At 45.0% G+C, this 17873-nt stretch overlaps 1 protein-coding gene across 3 annotated transcripts in view; it reads right to left on the bottom strand.

Moving 5' to 3' along the window:
• The window catches only part of Gcnt2 (glucosaminyl (N-acetyl) transferase 2 (I blood group)), an 86319-nt gene that overhangs the window by 1014 nt on the left and 67432 nt on the right, over positions 1-17873 (bottom strand). For all 3 annotated transcript variants that reach the window (XM_021224978.2, XM_005066365.4, XM_005066366.4), the window contains exon 2: positions 3553-3645. In XM_021224978.2, the coding sequence (XP_021080637.1) occupies positions 3553-3645 (93 nt within the window). The remainder of the gene's footprint in view (positions 1-3552; positions 3646-17873) is intronic.

The following is a 17873-nucleotide window of genomic DNA, read 5'->3' as shown; positions in this document are numbered from 1 at the left end:
CACACACAGTGTGGCAACCAGAGAGATCCTGTTAACACACAGGTGGAATAGATGTTCTCTGCTCAGAACTCTCACCACTGGCATTTGAGACTCCTGACCCTGGTCACTCTTTGCTCTTTTTCAATCACTTCAGACACACCTGCCAGTTGCAAGCACAGTAGGCCCACTTTCTCTGACTCTCCCAGGGGCTCGCCCATACCCCTATAACCCTGTTCTCTCGCAGATAACATAAAGCCCAGCTCTTGTCACCACCTCGAGATCAGTTTCTCAGTAAGGCCCTCCCCAACGCATTTTCCTCATCCATTTGTGTTTTGATATGTGTGCGTGTGTATATCATGTAGGTAATATACATATAAATATACACAAACTATACAAATTTATGATTTTATATATACATTCATTTTATGTTTCATAAATATATCTTAAAATGTATAAGGCTGTAAATGACACACATAAATATTTTATGATATACGTGACATTCATCTGTTTGCAGGGTTTTATATATATATGAAAGGAAGAGAGATACTATTTCTTGTCCTTTCTAGGCAAGGCCTTCCTTGCTACTCTTGGGCTGGGGAAAAGTGGGGATTTTAGGCCATTTTGCCCCTTTCTGAATTCTCTGCCTCCAGAACAATGGTTGGTAAATATTTCACTTGCATTAGTAGCTGTGGAGTGATGGGATGGAGAAGGCCAAGAGGGAGATGAGTGGATGGGTTCATCCGGGAAACACAGTGTGACTGGCAGTGGTTTTGGAAAAACTGAAGTCAATGTCTCTGGGAAATTTCTGTTGGAATACGGGTGGAAAATTGGAATGGTCCCCAGAGCTCCGTGGCGTGCTATGAGAGTCATTAAGGGTGAGAGCCAGTGTCCCAGGCCCAGTAAGTCAGGTTCAACCACCTATCTTTAGTGTGCCAAACAACTAATGGGGAGAAGCAGAAAAAGGAAATGTATTAAATGTGGCCCCATTGAGAAGAGGGACGACGACACCCAGTGACTTGCTCCACGTCCATCTTTGGGGCTTAATGGAGGGCTGGTGGTGGGAAACGGTCCCAGTTACGGTGTGGTCCCACCAGGCACTGACCCACCTTTGCCTCTCCAGCAAGATGGTCAGGCAAGCTGTCAGGCCTGTGTGAAGCGTCTACCAGGGAGACAAACTCTCCCAGTGACTGGCACCAGGCTTCAGACCTTTCCTTCTCCCAGCAGGAGGTTCCTGGGAAATCCTTGTGCCTTGGCGTGCTTTGTTTCAAGAGTCTAAAGAGAGTGTGAACACGTGGGTGTCCTTCCAGAGCCTCTTCTATGTCGTGTGACTGAGTCGCTGCAGTGATGGACCGCAGTGCCCCGCCCCTGTGGACTCTGCCTCTCTCTTCCTCTGCATACCGGTTGGGAGGACAGTGTTTACACCCTTAGCTGCACGCAGCTTTCAGGGGTTCATCCTCACGGTGGGTATTCAAAGGAGAAAGATGAAATATGAGTCCAAGGTGGCCTTGGGCCACTCAGGTTCTGTACTGTTAGCTTGGTTCCTAGCTCATGATCAATAAGGGCACCTGCAAAACACAAGGCTGACCAGTCTACACCTTCTTGACCAAGAAGGGATGGGGCATGGGTAAAGGCAGAGAGAAGAGGCTCCAGGTCTGCACTGGTGGGATGGACAGTCCCTTCTCTGATAGCGAAAGGCTATAGCTCAGGCTAAGGATGCCACCTGGGCGACTAGTGTGGATGAGGCAGTTCACAGGGGACTGTACGAGTGCTAGGGAGAGATAGTGTGGCTGGCTTGAGGCTGTGGTGAGGAGGATGTATACAGACCCTGGGAACCTGACTGGGTTTTTGTTTTGTTTTATTTTTTGGAGACAGAGTCTCACTATGTTTCTCTGACTATCCTAAAATTCACTATGTGGACCTGGCTGGTCTCGAACTCACAGACTCTATTTGCCTCTGCCTCCCAAGTGCTGGGATTAAAGGCATGTGCCACTATGCCCAGCTCTGAGTGGAATTTTGTGAGAGGAAATTAGGATACAGTGAAAAGACACAAGAGGACACAGGGAGAAGTCATTTAAAAGCCCCAGGAGAAAGGACAAGAAAGGAGCCGTCTCCATGAGGTGTGACCTTACATTTCTAGTCTTCAGAAAAGGGAGGAAATTTCTGAAATGTAAGTTGTCCAACCTGTGGTGCTTTGGTCCAGCAGCAAAATCAGGTAGATAAACTGCTCACTATGTGCTATGGTGTTGGAGTGGATGATACCCAAGCCTGATGGAACCCTTCTTCATAAGGGTCTATGGAAATGACAATGACTAGCAGAGAGTGGGGAACATTTCTGCAATCCAGCACTTAGGAGATAGAAGCAGGGGAATCCAAATTTCAAGAGCTTCTTTGGCTGCATAGCAAGTTCTAGGTTACTCTGGGCTACACGAAACCCTGTCTCATTCCATCCCCTACTGTGCCACAAAAAGCAATGACTTAGGGTCTCTAGTTTTTGTCTATTTAGGGAAGAATCCTTTGATGTCACCTGCATGTGCCAGAGTGATCACAAACATCTGAAGCTCTCCAAGGACTGTTGGGCCTAAAAAAGGCTCAGGTGTGCGGCCCAGTGTAACCTCCTGAGCCTGACTAGAGTTTGGTGACCTGTCTCTGACCTGTCACCTCCATGTGGGGGTGACTCAGCAAGGCCTGATGTAAGGTTGCCCCCTGCCTAGCTACCTGCCTGCTTGGTGGAATATTATTGACCCTTACTCCTCATGTCATCTTACCCTATCCCAAGATTCCCATCCCCTACCTCAGCCTATTTCGCCCCCCCCCCCCGGTAACTAGTAGTGGGGAGGGTCTGAGTCATAGACACTCAACAGCCCCGGGAAGAGACGGGCTGGACCAGCCCTTCTCCCACTCTACCTGCAGGAGGACCCGGCACAGGACAGCCAGAGCTGCTACACAGAGAAACCCTGTCTCAAAAACAAACAAACAAACAAACAAACAAACAAAAAACCAAAAAAACAACAACAATAACAAAAAAACCACCACCACAACAAAACAGAATGTCTGAGAAACAGAAACTTATCTTCAGGAGACAACATGATGAGGCATCAGGCCTCTCTAACAACCACAGATCAGTCGGTGTACTACTGCACAAGAACCCCCTCTATTAAGTTTACAATTACCCTTGTGCCAACAGCAACAGGCAGTATGGCCTGTTGGGGAAGTCCTGTTATTTGCCTGTTATTTGTCAATAAAGTACTGTTGAGCCTATAGGAATCTAGATAGGTGGGGCTAGGAGTCCAGGAGGATTCTGGGAAGGAGAAACAGAGAGTCGAGATGTAACGCTATTGGGGTAGGAAGCCCGGAAACCTCTCCGGTAAGAGACATACTTAGAGTAACAATTATGGGGTAATTACTTAAGTCAGAGCTAGCCAGTAAGAAACAAGCAAGGCCAACAGCTTCATAATTAATATAACCTCCTGTGGGTTTATTTGGGACTGAAGCAGCTCTAGAACCAGGCTGGCGGGAAGGCTCCTCTCAAGAAAAAGCTTCTCTTAACAATGGCCTCAGAGCAGGAGACCTTACCATGGCAGCCTCCATGCTTATCTTCCATATCCATCCACTTTACGGCTCTGAGGTTGCCCGTCCAGGATGCGTTTGGCATGGCGCCGGGGACTCCTGCAATGATAATAAAATAGCAATAAGAACCAGGAGCTCAGCACTCTCTTCCCAAAAGTGACAACCAAAACTGTCGGCAAACATTGCCTCATGTCCTATGGGGAAGCACCATTGTCTCCTTTGAGCAACACAGTGGCAAATCATCTCAGTAGTCTCAATAAATTCTGGATAAGTCATGAAAGAGCCCACTTAGCCACACAGGGCAGTTACACCCTCAAATAATACAAAACTCATGACTGGAAATGGTGGAGGGTTTTAGAACCTATACCTCCAAGGCATTTGAGAGTGTGTATAAGAATCAGTACAAACATGAAAGAGGTATACTCTGCTTTGTGAGAACTTTAGCATTTTTTAACCACAATGAATACAATATAATTTAATTTATACAGAATGTTACTTAGAGGTAATGATGCTATGCAAGTATCTGTACTCAAAATGTAATAGTCCTCTCATAGGAAAGTCTAAGATGATAAAACATACTTTGGAAGAGAGGCTAATGGTCGTTTTACACACACACACACACACACACACACACACAAACACACACACACAGTCTCAGTCTCAGTCTCTCTCTCTCAATACTGGAACATGTGGCTATTATGTGGCAAAGAGGAGTGGTGATTGCTCTTCAGCTGGGCTTCAGCTGGGGTTATCCTGAATTATTTGGATGAGTGCAATTTCATCACAGTAACATTACCAGTTTTAGGGCAAAGGCCCTAGCACTGGGAGGCACGATACACTATACTCAGCCTTTCACTCCAGTGTACCAATCAAAGATAAGATCACCGTCCAAGGCAGAGAACAAAGACTGCATTGCACACTGGGGAGTACAGAGAGGGGGCCAATGACCCCATCTTCATCTTTGGGGTACTGGCGAGAACTTTAAGTTTAAACAGAGGGAGAACTGTTTAAAGAATGGAGTCAAGAGGCAGGCAGAGTAAGCTAGTCTTATCAAAGCCTGATCCGGCCAATTATTCTCTCCCCTTTGGTTGGGCAAGGTGGTTGGAAAATGTTCAGATTGCTTGGTGGGCCGAGGCAGTTCCAGGAGGTGGCTGCCCCTGCTGGGGTGTGATCTCACCAGGGGATAGGCAGATCTAGGAGGTTCTGTTGCTCCTAGGACTCAGCACAAGTGCGGGTTCAGGACAATCACTAGAGACTTCCTGCCACCTCGTTGGAGTGGGGCTCAGAGCAGGACGATGTAAAAGCTGACAGGGAGGGCCTGTTCTTCTTATCTTTATGCCTTTCGGCCTCAGTGAGATGAGATAGTTTTAGTTTAGACAAACACCCTCAAGTGCAGAGGTAAGTAAAATTCACGAGGCAGGTGCATCAGGAAGGCAAACAGAACAGCCAGCCTTTAAGTCTTCGTCATCCTGTGATGAGGGTTCAGGCCTTCCCAGGATCCAGTTTATGGCAACAGAGGGAGAGAAAGGCAGGAGGGGTGGTCAGCCCTGGTAGTCTGAAGGTAGGGAAGGAGCCCAGAGAGGAATTCAGGGGCAAAGGCAAGGAGATGGAGGTGCTCAGAAGAAGATGGGAACACGGTCCAGCCAGTGTCTGGGTTCAGTGTTACTTCCAATCTCAGAACAGCAAGACGATCTCTGTGTTGTTTAAACTCTAGATTTGGGGTAATCTTACTGGACTTTTTAGGGTAAGGGCTTGGGCTCTGGTGCTCCCATAAGCCAGGACTGTCTACTGTCTGTCCTAGCATGCCAGCTAATAATTGGACATAAGCAGCAGTGGAGAGCAGAGAAAGTTTACTCAGTGTGGTCACAATGGGAAAAACGAATCATGGGGTCCTGACCCAACAGGTAAGCAACAGGTAAGCCACTCTTTAGTGTCCTGCTGTGAGGGTTAGGTTCAGGGAATGTGCATAATTCAGCAGCCTTGGTTATGGTGCGGTCTCATCTACCATTGACTCTCTGCCCTGCTTTGTAAGGTGGTCAGAACTGTGGGAAATCCCTTCCTGGGAGGGGAGGTCCCCCTCCGTGGTACCAGACCCTCAGCTTTCCCCTTCTCCCATCAAGAATTTCCTGGGGAATTTTAACTCTCTGGAATTCACTGCCTTAAAACGTGATGGCTGAAGGGAGGGGCTAGTGTATCTCTAGATTATCTTTTTCCCTTCCAGGACAGTTAGAATGTAATTTATTATAATAGTCTCAAATGGAAAACTGACTATGGAAAAAGATGACATTTTCCAATAAGGGTAGGGGGTGAAATCTAAGACCCAAACGTTGAAAGAGATTTAATACGATTATACATTTAAAACTAACCAACCCATCTCAGCCGGGCGGTGGCAGTCATGACCACCTTTAATCCCAGCACTCAGGAGACAGACGCAGGTGGATCTCTGTGAGTCTTGGTCTACAGATCGAGTTCCATGACAGCCAAGGCTACACAGGGAAACCCTATCTTGAAAAACCAAAACCAATAAACTAATGCATCTCATTAAAAAAATAATGTATATTTCAGAAGAAAACAGTCCTGTTCTGTCGACCTGCTGACACACGATAATTATGTTCCAGTCTAAATCTAGAATTGTATCAAGTCTCCCAACTAAAATGCAATGCTGTCTCATCCCTTCCTGCAAACAGTGTGAATCTTTTAACCCTTGTAGCTCTCTACCACTGCCCCTTTCTTCTCTTGTCTTTTTGGTTCTGTCTCCAAACTTGAAGGCATTCCACAGAAACGCTACCACAGAGGTACCACTTCCTGCTACCCTGTGTTTAAACACATTAAAGTGCTGTTATAGTGCTTCCCTAGCCAAAAGAAGCTTTCTTATTTTGCTCTTGATACATACTCTTAAATAACCTCGATTAAAAGAAAAAGAATTCATATTAACACTTGCCTGGGGAGCACGGAAAGCCAGGAGGGAATTCAATTTATTTTACTTTGTCAAGCTAATCTGTGTGTGTGATGTTTATGGGTCTATTTAGATTAAATAAGCACACCAGGCAACTGAATAAAACATCTGCCTTTCAGCTCTTATCTTTAAGCTATTACTCTCTAAGCAAGCACATGTCTGAGAAGACATCTTTCTCACTCATGCTCATTAATACTGATTGCGCAAACTGAGAAGTGCATTTCATTATCCCCGTGATAGGATCAGCACCTTTGCAATGGATGACCCCTACCTTTTGAATAGATAAACACACTCATCAATCTCCAGCTACTAAAATTCCAGACTCCTGGGCTGAAGAGATAGTGCAACGGTTAAGGCACTGACTTCTCTTCCTGAGGACCTAGGTTCAATTCCCAGCACCCACATGGCAGCTCACAACTGTCTGTAACTCCAAGATCTGACACCCTCACATAAACATACATTCATGCAAAACACTGATTCGAATTAAAATAAATAAGTATCTAGATAGATAGATAAATAACCTAACTCTTGAAAAGAAAAGAAATTCCAAACTCCTATGCTTTTTGTCTGATGACAGGCCTCAAACATGTCTGTTTAAATATTATCTGTGGTTCATATTTGTGCATAAAATGACATTTATTAACGGAAGAGGGAGCAATTCCACTTTGTCTCCCCTGCCACCATCCCCCCCTCCCCATCTCCCATAGTCTCCTGGGGCATAGAGAAGTCTGGAAGAAATGAGTGTAGCTATTGGCATAGAGAGAGTTGTTCTAATGTGCTTCTTGGACTGCAACATTGGCATCACCTGGAAATTCAGTAGAATTGCAGAATCTTGGGCCCCACCCAGACTTCCTGAACCAAGAGCAGCACCTCCCTCCCTAGGGCTGCAGAATCCTCTGCTGGACCAAGTGTGAGAAATAATGAGAGGCACTGTTAAGAGGATACCATGGAGGCTGGAGAGATGACTCGGAGGTTACGAACATTGGTGGCTCTTCCAGAGGTCCCGAGTTCAATTCCCAGCATCCACATGGTGTCTCACAACCATCTGTAATGAGATCTGGCACCCTCATCTGGCCTGCAGGCATACACGCAGGCAGAACACTATATATGTAAGTAAATAAATAGTAAAAAAACAAAACAACAACAAGAACAAGACCACTCAAATCTACTCCAAAGGTCAAATTGTTACTCTATATCCTTTCTTCAATTTAATTAATTTATCTCCATTGCTAAGACATATGTATTTGTTTCTTATTTTATGTGTATTTTGCTTGCATGTGTATCTGCATGTATATATGTGTCTGGTATCCTAGGAGCCAGAAGAGAGCATTGGATTCCCAGGGACCGGAGTTGTGAGCTACCACATGGATGCTAGGAACCAATCCCAGGTCCTCTGCTCAGCATTATGGGGCATTTTCTTTTCTTACTGTCTGAGAGCTTCTGCACAGATGAAGTGAGTAAGTGAAACCGTGGCATTTTAGTTTACACTGCATGCATCCCACGGGGAGGGACATTACATCATCTATTTCTCTCTCACATTCAGATACTACAAACAGATGTTCCGTAAAGCAGTGCTCAGGCTTCTTCCACGCATGACATTTGTTTATCCTGCTATCTAGCTTCCTTTAAAAAATTCTGGCCAAAAAGAGCTAAGTGGGGGTTGGAGGTGTAGCCTAGGTGGTGGAATGCTGACCTAGCACACACAGCCCTGGGTTTGAGCCTCAGCGCGGAATAAACTGGGTGTGGTGGCAAAAGCCTGCATGCTGGTAAATCACACCACCCGGGAGGTAATGGCAGGAGGATCATAAGTTCAAGACCATCCTCTACCACATAGTGAGTTGGGGGTCAACCTGGGGTATATGAGACACTGCGTATTCCAAATACTGTGATGGGAAATAACTACTATATGCAGGCTTCAATTCTGTTGTCATTGTCCCTATTATTATTATTATTATTATTATTATTATTATTATTATTACTGGTCAGGGGCCTGGGAGGGTCCTCACAGGGCATCTGGGTGAGACAGAGTTTATCTTTGACTCACAAGAAACCCGACAAAGCCTGGTTTTTTCTCATTATTTCCAGGGTAGGGCAAAAAGAAGATTGTCAATGTTATCAGAGAAAACATTTTCACCAAAAAAATCCCGCTTCTCTCATTTGCTCTTCATGGGCTTCTGTAAACAGAACATCTGAGGTAAGGTTTGCAGGGGGACCTGGAATGTTTTTCTTGGATCTCAGCCTTTACTGGTCAAATAACTATGTTTGTTAAATAAATGAATAAGATTCTTTGAAATGCGAGCTCTATTTATATGAACCTCATTTCTCCTCATTATCTTCCCAGAACTTCTTCCTCATTTGGGGAAGTTGTGCATGACAACAAATTCCAGCAATTGCTTGATTCAAACTCAGATGTGTCCTCTGACACTCACTTGTTAGACATGAAAGGAATTTAAATATATATCAAATATTGAAAGAGATGTCTCACAATTTAATGATGGTACTAGACAATGAGACAATTCTAGAATGAGCTCGGCTAACAAGTAAGAAAAGCTACCTTGACTGCACTCTGCTTTTGTCCATTCAAACCAATTCCTTCAAAATAAGATAAGAAAATAATTTTTGGAAGATATAGATCTATGTGAAGCTTTTGACTGTGATATCATTACCCATACTGACTGACATACAATTCGGAAGTCATGACTTCAGGTCTGTCTACAATTATTAGTTGTTTGACTTTAAATAACTAATCACTCCCTTGAAGGCAAAGTGTAACAAATCCTGGCAGGATATTGTCAGTACAGCCATCTCAGGCTACCCTTGGGGGACTGGATCCAGGGTCCCCTCCCCCTGCTTCTTTGGGTCAAAATCTGAACAGGATCTGCCCATATAACTGACCCGGCAGGAAGGAGGATAGTCTGTTTTTGTTGTTGTTATTGTTTCATCCCCCCCCCGCAAACAGGGTCTCTCTATGTAGTCCTGGTGGTCCTGGAACACTCTGTGTTGTCCAAACTGTCCTCCAACTCAGAAATCTGCTTGCCTCGGCCTCCTGAGTGCTGGAATTAGATGCGCCACCATGGCCAGCCCAAGAAGGATATTCTAGAGACACTGTGACCCTCCCATTGGCTATCTGACTACTGAACCAATGATCCCCAAGGAATATGGGTGCTGTTAGAAGCTGGTGCCAGCCAGAGGGAGAACTTATCTCCTAGGAACAGATTCTGGCAGGAGGACTTGGAGCAGAGACAATGATGGACTAAACTACACCTTGTCCAGGGCCTGCTTAGCTTCATGTGCCTCAAACCCTCTACTTCAACCTAAGCCTCACACCAGGAGGGGCTTGGGGGTGAATCTCTTTGTCCTTCCGAATGCAGCCAACATTGACTGAATCTCCTTTGGCTGCTTTTCACTGTCAGCTCTTTCTGGGGGCCGACAGAGAGTGGGTGGCCGCACCAGGGTTGTTAAGAGTGTCAGAACTCAGGCTCTAGTAACTCCGGCAACATCGGAAACAATTTGTCTTTGGATCACGTATGACCAACAGAATGTAATGCTGTGCCCACAGTTCTCATCCTGTGTTGTTTAGGGAATAATCGTCTGTACATGCTCCACAGAGATTTGGTTATTTTGTTCTTAGCACTTTTGGTTTGTTGTTGGCTGAATTTGCAGATGTGGAATTAATGGAGGGGGACAGACAACTAGTAAAAGAGACATAATGCATGAACTGTGTCTAGCAATTAATCACTTCCTAAAAATTTGAAAACATAATCCTTCTATGAAAGCCTCAGGAAATGTGGATGTTTCTTTTCCATTGCTGTGATGAGAAGCAACAGAGAAAACCATCATTTTGACTTACAGTTCCAAAAAGATGGAATCCATCACGCTGCAACCACTACTTAGGAAGTAGGCAGGGAACAGCAAGTGGGACAGGCTATAAAACCTCAAACCCACCCCCAATGATGTAGTTCCTCTACCAAGTTCCCATTCCCTGAAGGCTCTACAATCTTCAAACAGCGATACCAGCTGGGGACCAAGTGTTTCAACACATGAGCTCCCAGAAGACATTTTATATTCAAACCACAACAGCTTACATACGATTCTCTATTGTGGGATGTCCTGTACAGTGCTGGAAATTTAGCAACAGCCCTGGCCACTGCCCATTAGCAATCCTCCAATCCCAGTGTGTCAACTGAACATCTCTCTCTACACATACTGCAAAACGTCCCACAAGGCTCAAGATTACCCTTCATTATATAAAATGGAAAACAACAAACAAAGCACCACAAACACCCAGGATATCAACTTGTATAATGTTAATAACCAGGCACAAACACTTGCATGTAAAATGTAAGTCAAGCAGAGCTAAAGATATGACTCAGAGTTTAAGAACACTGGCTGCTCTTCCAGAGGACTCAGGTTCAATTCCCAGCACCCAGATGGCAGCTCACAATTGTCTATAACTCCAGGTCCAGGACTTCTGACACCCTCCCACAGACAAACATGCAGTCAAAACACCAATGCACATAAAACAAAAATAAATAAATCTTTAAAAGAATGTGAGTCAGGCCGGGCAGTGGTGGCCCACGCCTTCAGTTCCAGCACTCCAGAGGCAGAGGCAAGTGATCTCGAGGACAGCCAGGGCAACACGGAGTCACTGAAGTTGGGGAACTCTTTGCTGATTTTTAAGAGCAGCAGCAGTTGGTGAGGACTGAACGAAGAGCCAAACAGGCGCACATGGGTGCAGGAGGCCAGGGAGACATCTCTCCGGCCTTATCTTTTAGGTTTCCATCTCTGCTTCTAGCTTCTACACACAAGTGTTTCCTCACTCTGGCTGCCCAGTAGAAGCATCTGAGGAACTCTGAAAAACAAATACCAAGCCCAGCACCTCCCCACCGGTGTTGCACAAGAGTGGGATTCCAGCAAAGGAGAGGACAGATAAGGCTCGGAGGATTGTGTCTCCCGGGCATGCCTGGGCTACATACACTCTGAGACTCTGTCACAAACAAACCAATCCCGAGCTCCCTCTTGGGGATCTGCATTAGGACCAACCATGGCTAGGCTATTGTCTGTCTGGCCTGTGACACCAGTATCCTCTGGTTATTGCCACCCCAGGGCTCAGAGTAAGAGCAGCCCCACCTCCCATTGATGGACAGGTTGATTTTTTTTTTTTTTAAAGAAAAGGCTTACGTAGCCTGGGTTGTCTTTGAACTCACTATGTCAAACTTACAGAGATCCTCCTGCCTCTGCCTCCTGGGTGCTGGGACTAAGGGTGTGTGGCACTATACCAAGGTGTGACTTCCAACTTGGATTTTTTAAAAATGTGAATTCTGAGGATCAAATTCAGGTCCTTCAGCTTGCAAGGCAAGCACTTTGCCTACCAGTCCCCTCCCCCTCCCTTGTCTAAAGGTCAAAAGGGAACTGACTTTGATGTTTTCCCATGAGGTACTGGGAAATCAACTCAGATCTTACACATGTTAGTAAAAGTCCCAAGCTACATCCCCTGGGTCGCTGTTTTTGGTTGTTTGCTTGCTTTTGAGAAGGGTGTGTTTAGACGGGGTCTAACTCTGTACTCTGGGCTGATCCCAGCCTCACCACATAGTACAATCTGGCCTCAAAATTTGAAGGACCCTCCTGCTCCAGTTTCCTGAGTGCTGGGATTACAGACGTTAGGCACCACGTCTGCCTGAGGCCTGGTTCTTCACGGACGGCCTTCCCTGGCTCCATAGGACAGGCACCTGCAGTATCATCCATGCCACCTTCCACAACACTAAGTGCTGAGCATCAGTGAGAAGAGAGGTTTTTTTTTTTCTTAATCAAATCTTTTAATTTTTATTTTCAACTTTCAGGAAATTAAAAGGTAAAGTTTGAAGAAGCAGCTCTTTATTTTTCAATTTACCTAAAGTAGCTACTGCTAGCTTCACATTTGCGTTATGTATCTATGATTTCCCTCAGCTTGGGGGGGGGAGGTAATAAGGGTGGATTTTAAAATGCATAAAAGTTTAAGCAGGTCAAAGTGAAAATACACAGATACTACAAAACCTAAAGCCTACAAATAATAAATTGATAAATGTAGCCTACTATATAAACAAACTAAAAGACAAAAGCCACATGACCGCCTCAGTAGATGCAGAAAAGGCCCAGAAAGAACTGCTAGAGATATCACTATCCCCACTTTCAAGTTATACTGCAAAACTATAGTAATAAAAACAGCATGGTATTGGCACAAACATATACATTCACCAATGGAAGACCCAGATATAAATCCATAGACCCATGAACTCCTGATTTTTGGTAAAGAGGTAATAAATACATACAGGAAAAAAGATACATGGTGCCGGTCAAACTGGATGTCTACATGTAGAAGAATCCAAGTAGATCCATATCTATCGCCCTTCACAAAACTCAAGTCCAAGTGGATGAAAGAACTCAACGTGAAAACAGGCACACTGAACCTGATAAAAGAGAAAGCAGGGAATAACCTTGTGTGCCTTGATCCAGGAGACGATTTCCTGAACAAAACCCTGATAGTGCAGGCACTAAGGTCAACAATAAATGGACGTCATGAAACCGAGAATGCATGGCAAAGGACACTGCCATTCAGTCAAAGCAGCAGCCTACAGAATGGACCAGCTACACATCTGATAGAGCACTAATATAATATATAAAGAACTCAAGAAACTAGACATCAAGAAAACAAATAATCCAGTTAAAAAATGAGGTATAGATCTAAACAGAAGTCTCAAGAGAAAACTCAAATGGCTGAGAAACACTTAAAGAAATGTTAAACATCTTTAGCCATCAGGGAAACGCAAATCAAAACTACTTTGAGATTTCACCTTACACGTGTCAGAATGGCTAAGATCGACAAGCGACACGTGGAGTAAAAGGAACGCTCACAGATTGCTGGTGGGACTGCCACTATAGAAATCAGTGTGGCAACTCCTCAGAAAGGTGGAAATTGATCTCCTTCAAAATCGGCTATGCCACGCTTGTGCATATGATCAAAGGATGCTTCATCGGACCACAGAGACACTTGCTCAAACTCGTGCATCGATGCTCTATTTATAATAGCCAGAAACTGGAAACAACCTAGAAGTCCCACAACAGAAAAACTGATAAAGAAAATGTGGTACATTTTATCCAATGGAGTGTTACTCAGCCATTAAAAAAATGAAAGTTGTAGGCAAATGGATGATAGAACTAGATAAAATCATCCTGAGTAGGGTATCTCAGACCCAGAAAGACAAATACAGTTATGTATTCACTTATATGTGGATATTAGCTATTGAGTCAATGATAACCAAGCTACAATCCACAGAACCACAGAGGGTAGATATAGAGTAATGGGCAAGAGAGGCCGTATAGATCTCATTAGGAAAGGGAAATAGAAGAGACAGAATGCATAGGAGGGGGGCTGGAATGGGAGGATCAAATGGGGAGAGGGGAAAGAGAAGGGGTACGGGAGGGAATGATGAGAAGAGACTAAACTTAAGGGCTTCTGAGAGGCAGTATGGATACCTAACTTACTATGCAAACAAAATGACCTTGAACTCATAGAGATCTGCCTGCCTCTGCCTCCCGAGTGTGGGAATCAAAGGCGTGCGCCACCACTCCAGGCTGTGTGGGTTTCTTTAACTCAGAGTTCAGGTGTCTCATACACATTTGGAGTTTTGCTGGGCTTGTGAGAAAAACGAAACAAAAATTTAAAAACCTATTTCTTGAGAACGTACCTGGGAGGTTCAAGATTTTCCTGCAGCCTCTGTCTTTAGGTACAGCTCAAATGTTTCTATACAGCCTGGGTGAAGTGCTTTCAATCCGTGTGGTATTGACTAGGTTTTATGTGACTGTCAATTTAAAAAGTTCAGCATTGATTTACCTCCTGCAGGAGCATCCTGCTTTCCTAAAGTCATCAGAACGTCCTGGTTGGTGCTGTTTGTTTTACTGCCTAGAGTAAAGCCCTTCCAGACTGTTAGCAGACTCATTTTTACTCTATACACAGGGCCTTCTTCACTTTACAAAACAAGGCAACAGGCTACATTCGATTGGCTGCAACTCAAGAATTTATCTACAACTTGTAACCATCATCCCGCGTCCCCCCCCGCCGCATGCATGCACAAAGAGTCACACAGGGTGGCTGTCTAATTTTAACCCTGACTCATAGTCCAAACCTGGTCAAAAGTTGTTAAAGGTCAGTGACAAACTTTTGTTGTTGCACAAACTGGGATATATATAGGCTGTTAGTTCTGGGAACTGTCTATCCTAGCCTTTTCTGCAAAAGAGCAGTACAATTCTATTTGCAATACTCTGTCAGCTAACTTAAATAGAAAAGAATCATAAGAGAAAGGTCTTGTCCTGGGCCTGGGGTACATGGGTGCCCTTGCTCATGCCCAGTCCTCAGGAAGCATGCAACAATGAAGAAATCTAGGCCTGTATCTTTTCCCAGCAAATATCCATTTAGTCCGAAAATTTGGATGAAAAGCACCAGGCTTCAACTAGAAGTTGCATAGCATGGGGACTGGAGATGTGACTCAGCAGTCTGGAGCATGGGGTTCAGTTCCCAGCATCTGCACGGCAGCTTACAATCAATCACCTGTCATTTCAGTTCTGAAGGATCCTGTGCTCTCTAGAAGTTGCATAGCATGGGGACTGGAGATATGACTCAGCAGTCGGGAGCACGGGGTTCAGTTCCCAGCATCTACACGGCAGCTTACAATCAATCACCTGTCATTTCAGTTCTGAAGGATCCTGTGCTCTCTAGAAGTTGCATAGCATGGGGACTGGAGATATGACTCAGCAGTCGGGAGCACGGGGTTCAGTTCCCAGCATCTGCACGGCACCTGTCATTTCAGTTCTGAAGGATCCTGTGCTCTCTAGCCTCTGAGGACACTGCACAAGTGTGGTGCAGGAGGTACAGACACACCATGCATAAAATAAGAATAAATATTTAAAGGAAGCCGGATATCTAACGTGTGAGGTCAGAATAATCACTCCCGTGGGAAGTGACAGCAAGTGAACCCTGGATGGTTCAGTACTGAGACTGTACTTTCCCATGTGGGGAGTGAAACCTCAATCAGTGCTCTTGACAGCTGAGCCATCTCTCCAGCCAATATCTATCTTTTGCTCCAATACCTAGAATATTCCAGAAAACACTGAGAGAAACACTAGGTACACAATGAATACTGAGGCTGGAGAAATGGCTTAGCAGTGAAGAAAGCTTACTCTCTTGCAAATGATGCAGGTTTGGCTTCTAGTACCCACACACTCGGTAGCGCATAATCACCTAGAACTCCAGTTCCAAGGGGATCTGACAGCTCTGGCCTCCACGGGCACCCACACTCACATGTGTATGTATATGCCCCCCACATATAATTTAAAAAATGAAATCAAAATTTAAAAGCAAATACATTGCTTTACAGCTTAGAAGGTCTGTGGTGATATTTGTTTATGACCTAACAAATAAAGCTTGCCTGAAGATCAAAATGCAAAGCTAGCCACACTAGTTAACCATAGAGGCCAGGTGGTGGTGGTGCACACCTTTAATCCCAGCGCTTGGGAGACAGAGGCAGACTGATCTCTGTTAGTTCAAGGTCACTCTGGGCTGCATAAGATTGATCCAGTCTTAAAAGAGAAACAGAGCTCGAGCAAAGGTGATCTCAGCACTTGGGATACCACGCCTTTAATCCCAGCACTAGAGAGGAATATAAGGCGGGAGGAGACAGAGGCGTTGCATTCTGAGGAGCAGTGTATTCTGAAGATGCAGCCTGAGGACAGGATCGCCCCTTCAGTCTGAGCATTGGCAGAGGTGAGAACTCTCTAGGGACTTGGCTGCTTTGCTTTTCTGATCTTCAGCTTTAAGCCCAATGCCTGTCTCTGGGTTTCCACTATTTATACCAACTAGAATTCATGCTACAAAGGTCTATGTTTTGGTGGCTGGAGAGATGGCTCAGCGCTAAGAGCACTTGCTGCTCCTCCAAAGGACCTGGGTTCAGCTTCCATCCCCCACATCAGGAGCTCATAACTGTTTGCAACTCCAGCTCCAAAGGATTCAAACTCCGGCCTCCAAGGGTATCTGTACACATGTGCACACACCCACATGTAATCAAAAGTAATAAAAATAAATCTTTTAAAGCCCCATCCTTTACCTCAGCTCAGCTGCTAAATAGTGTCATGTGAACTGACCATTTTCTCTTCCTAAACTGGGTCTCCTCCTTCTTCTTTACTAATGAGACTACTTACTCCTAACTTCAGCTTGAAGTCACTCACTCAGTCTACTCTGCCAGGTCATGCTGTTGTCCTTGGGGTAGGCATTTCCCTTACTCCGCATCTTCTTGAACAAAAACCATCGCCACCACCACATTCAGTACTTTCTTCACCCGAGCACTAACTAGGGCCGACTGTGATAAACCCCTGGGGATCAGACACCGGGGTGGTGTGCAGGCCCAGTGGGATTTTCTATGTGCCAGACTGGGTGCTCTTTGCTTTGGAGTTCTATTACATGCTACCACAGAGCTAGCATTCATTTCTCACATTATATACACTTTCTCTCTAGTCCCCCGCTCTGTCTGATTCAAGCCCCCCAGCTGTTGATGGGGAGAGCCCACTTTTCTCTCCCCTGCCCTAGTTCTCAATTCCACATTGCTCCAGAGACAAACAAGGCCGAATCTAATTCATTTGACATACCCTTCCCTACCCATGCCCCTGATGGGACAGAGGTCAGAAACCGACAGGAAGACTACAAGATGTCCCTCATAGGCATCTCTTTCAAGCTGGCTCTGGTGTCCTTTCATTGTACAGAAACAGTATTGGCGGTTTGTTTTGTTTGGACTCAGGCTGTCTAGAAATTGCACAGAGCTGAGACACCTACACTGTTAGGGTTGTTGGTCACTGTGTTCTCTAATACTAAACACCTGATGCTCTACAAACAGCCCACACAGTACGATGGGTCCCACTCACCAGCACAAATTCTTAGTTGCTCTGTTCCTCTCACTTCCCAAAGAAGGAAGAGCCCTAGTGAGATGGAAAACTGAGTGAAGGAGGCCTTCAAGATGATCGTGGCTTCGCTCTAGAAAAACCTTCCAGATTGTTGCATTAATCTCAGAAGCATCAGGAGTTTTGTATTTTTTCTGCTTCTTGTTCCTCATAAAATGCCTTTAATAAAAGAAAAGGAACAGGGAAAACAAAACAAAACCAATGCCAGTCACCAGACACCTAGGCACTTTACTACGCCTTAATCCGCCATGCACTCAAGGTGACCACTACCATTTCCAGTTTACAAACACAGAAACACCCAGAGGTTTGCTTTGTACATGAGAGGTCTTCAGAGCTTGTTCTGAAGCCAAGTGGTTAAGAACAAGGGGACGTCTCCTCTGTCTTCGTA

Source organism: Mesocricetus auratus, unplaced genomic scaffold (assembly GCF_017639785.1).
Source record: "Mesocricetus auratus isolate SY011 unplaced genomic scaffold, BCM_Maur_2.0 Super-Scaffold_100013, whole genome shotgun sequence".
NCBI classification, from domain to species: Eukaryota; Metazoa; Chordata; class Mammalia; order Rodentia; family Cricetidae; genus Mesocricetus; species Mesocricetus auratus.
This window is presented reverse-complemented; position numbering and strand designations above follow the sequence as displayed.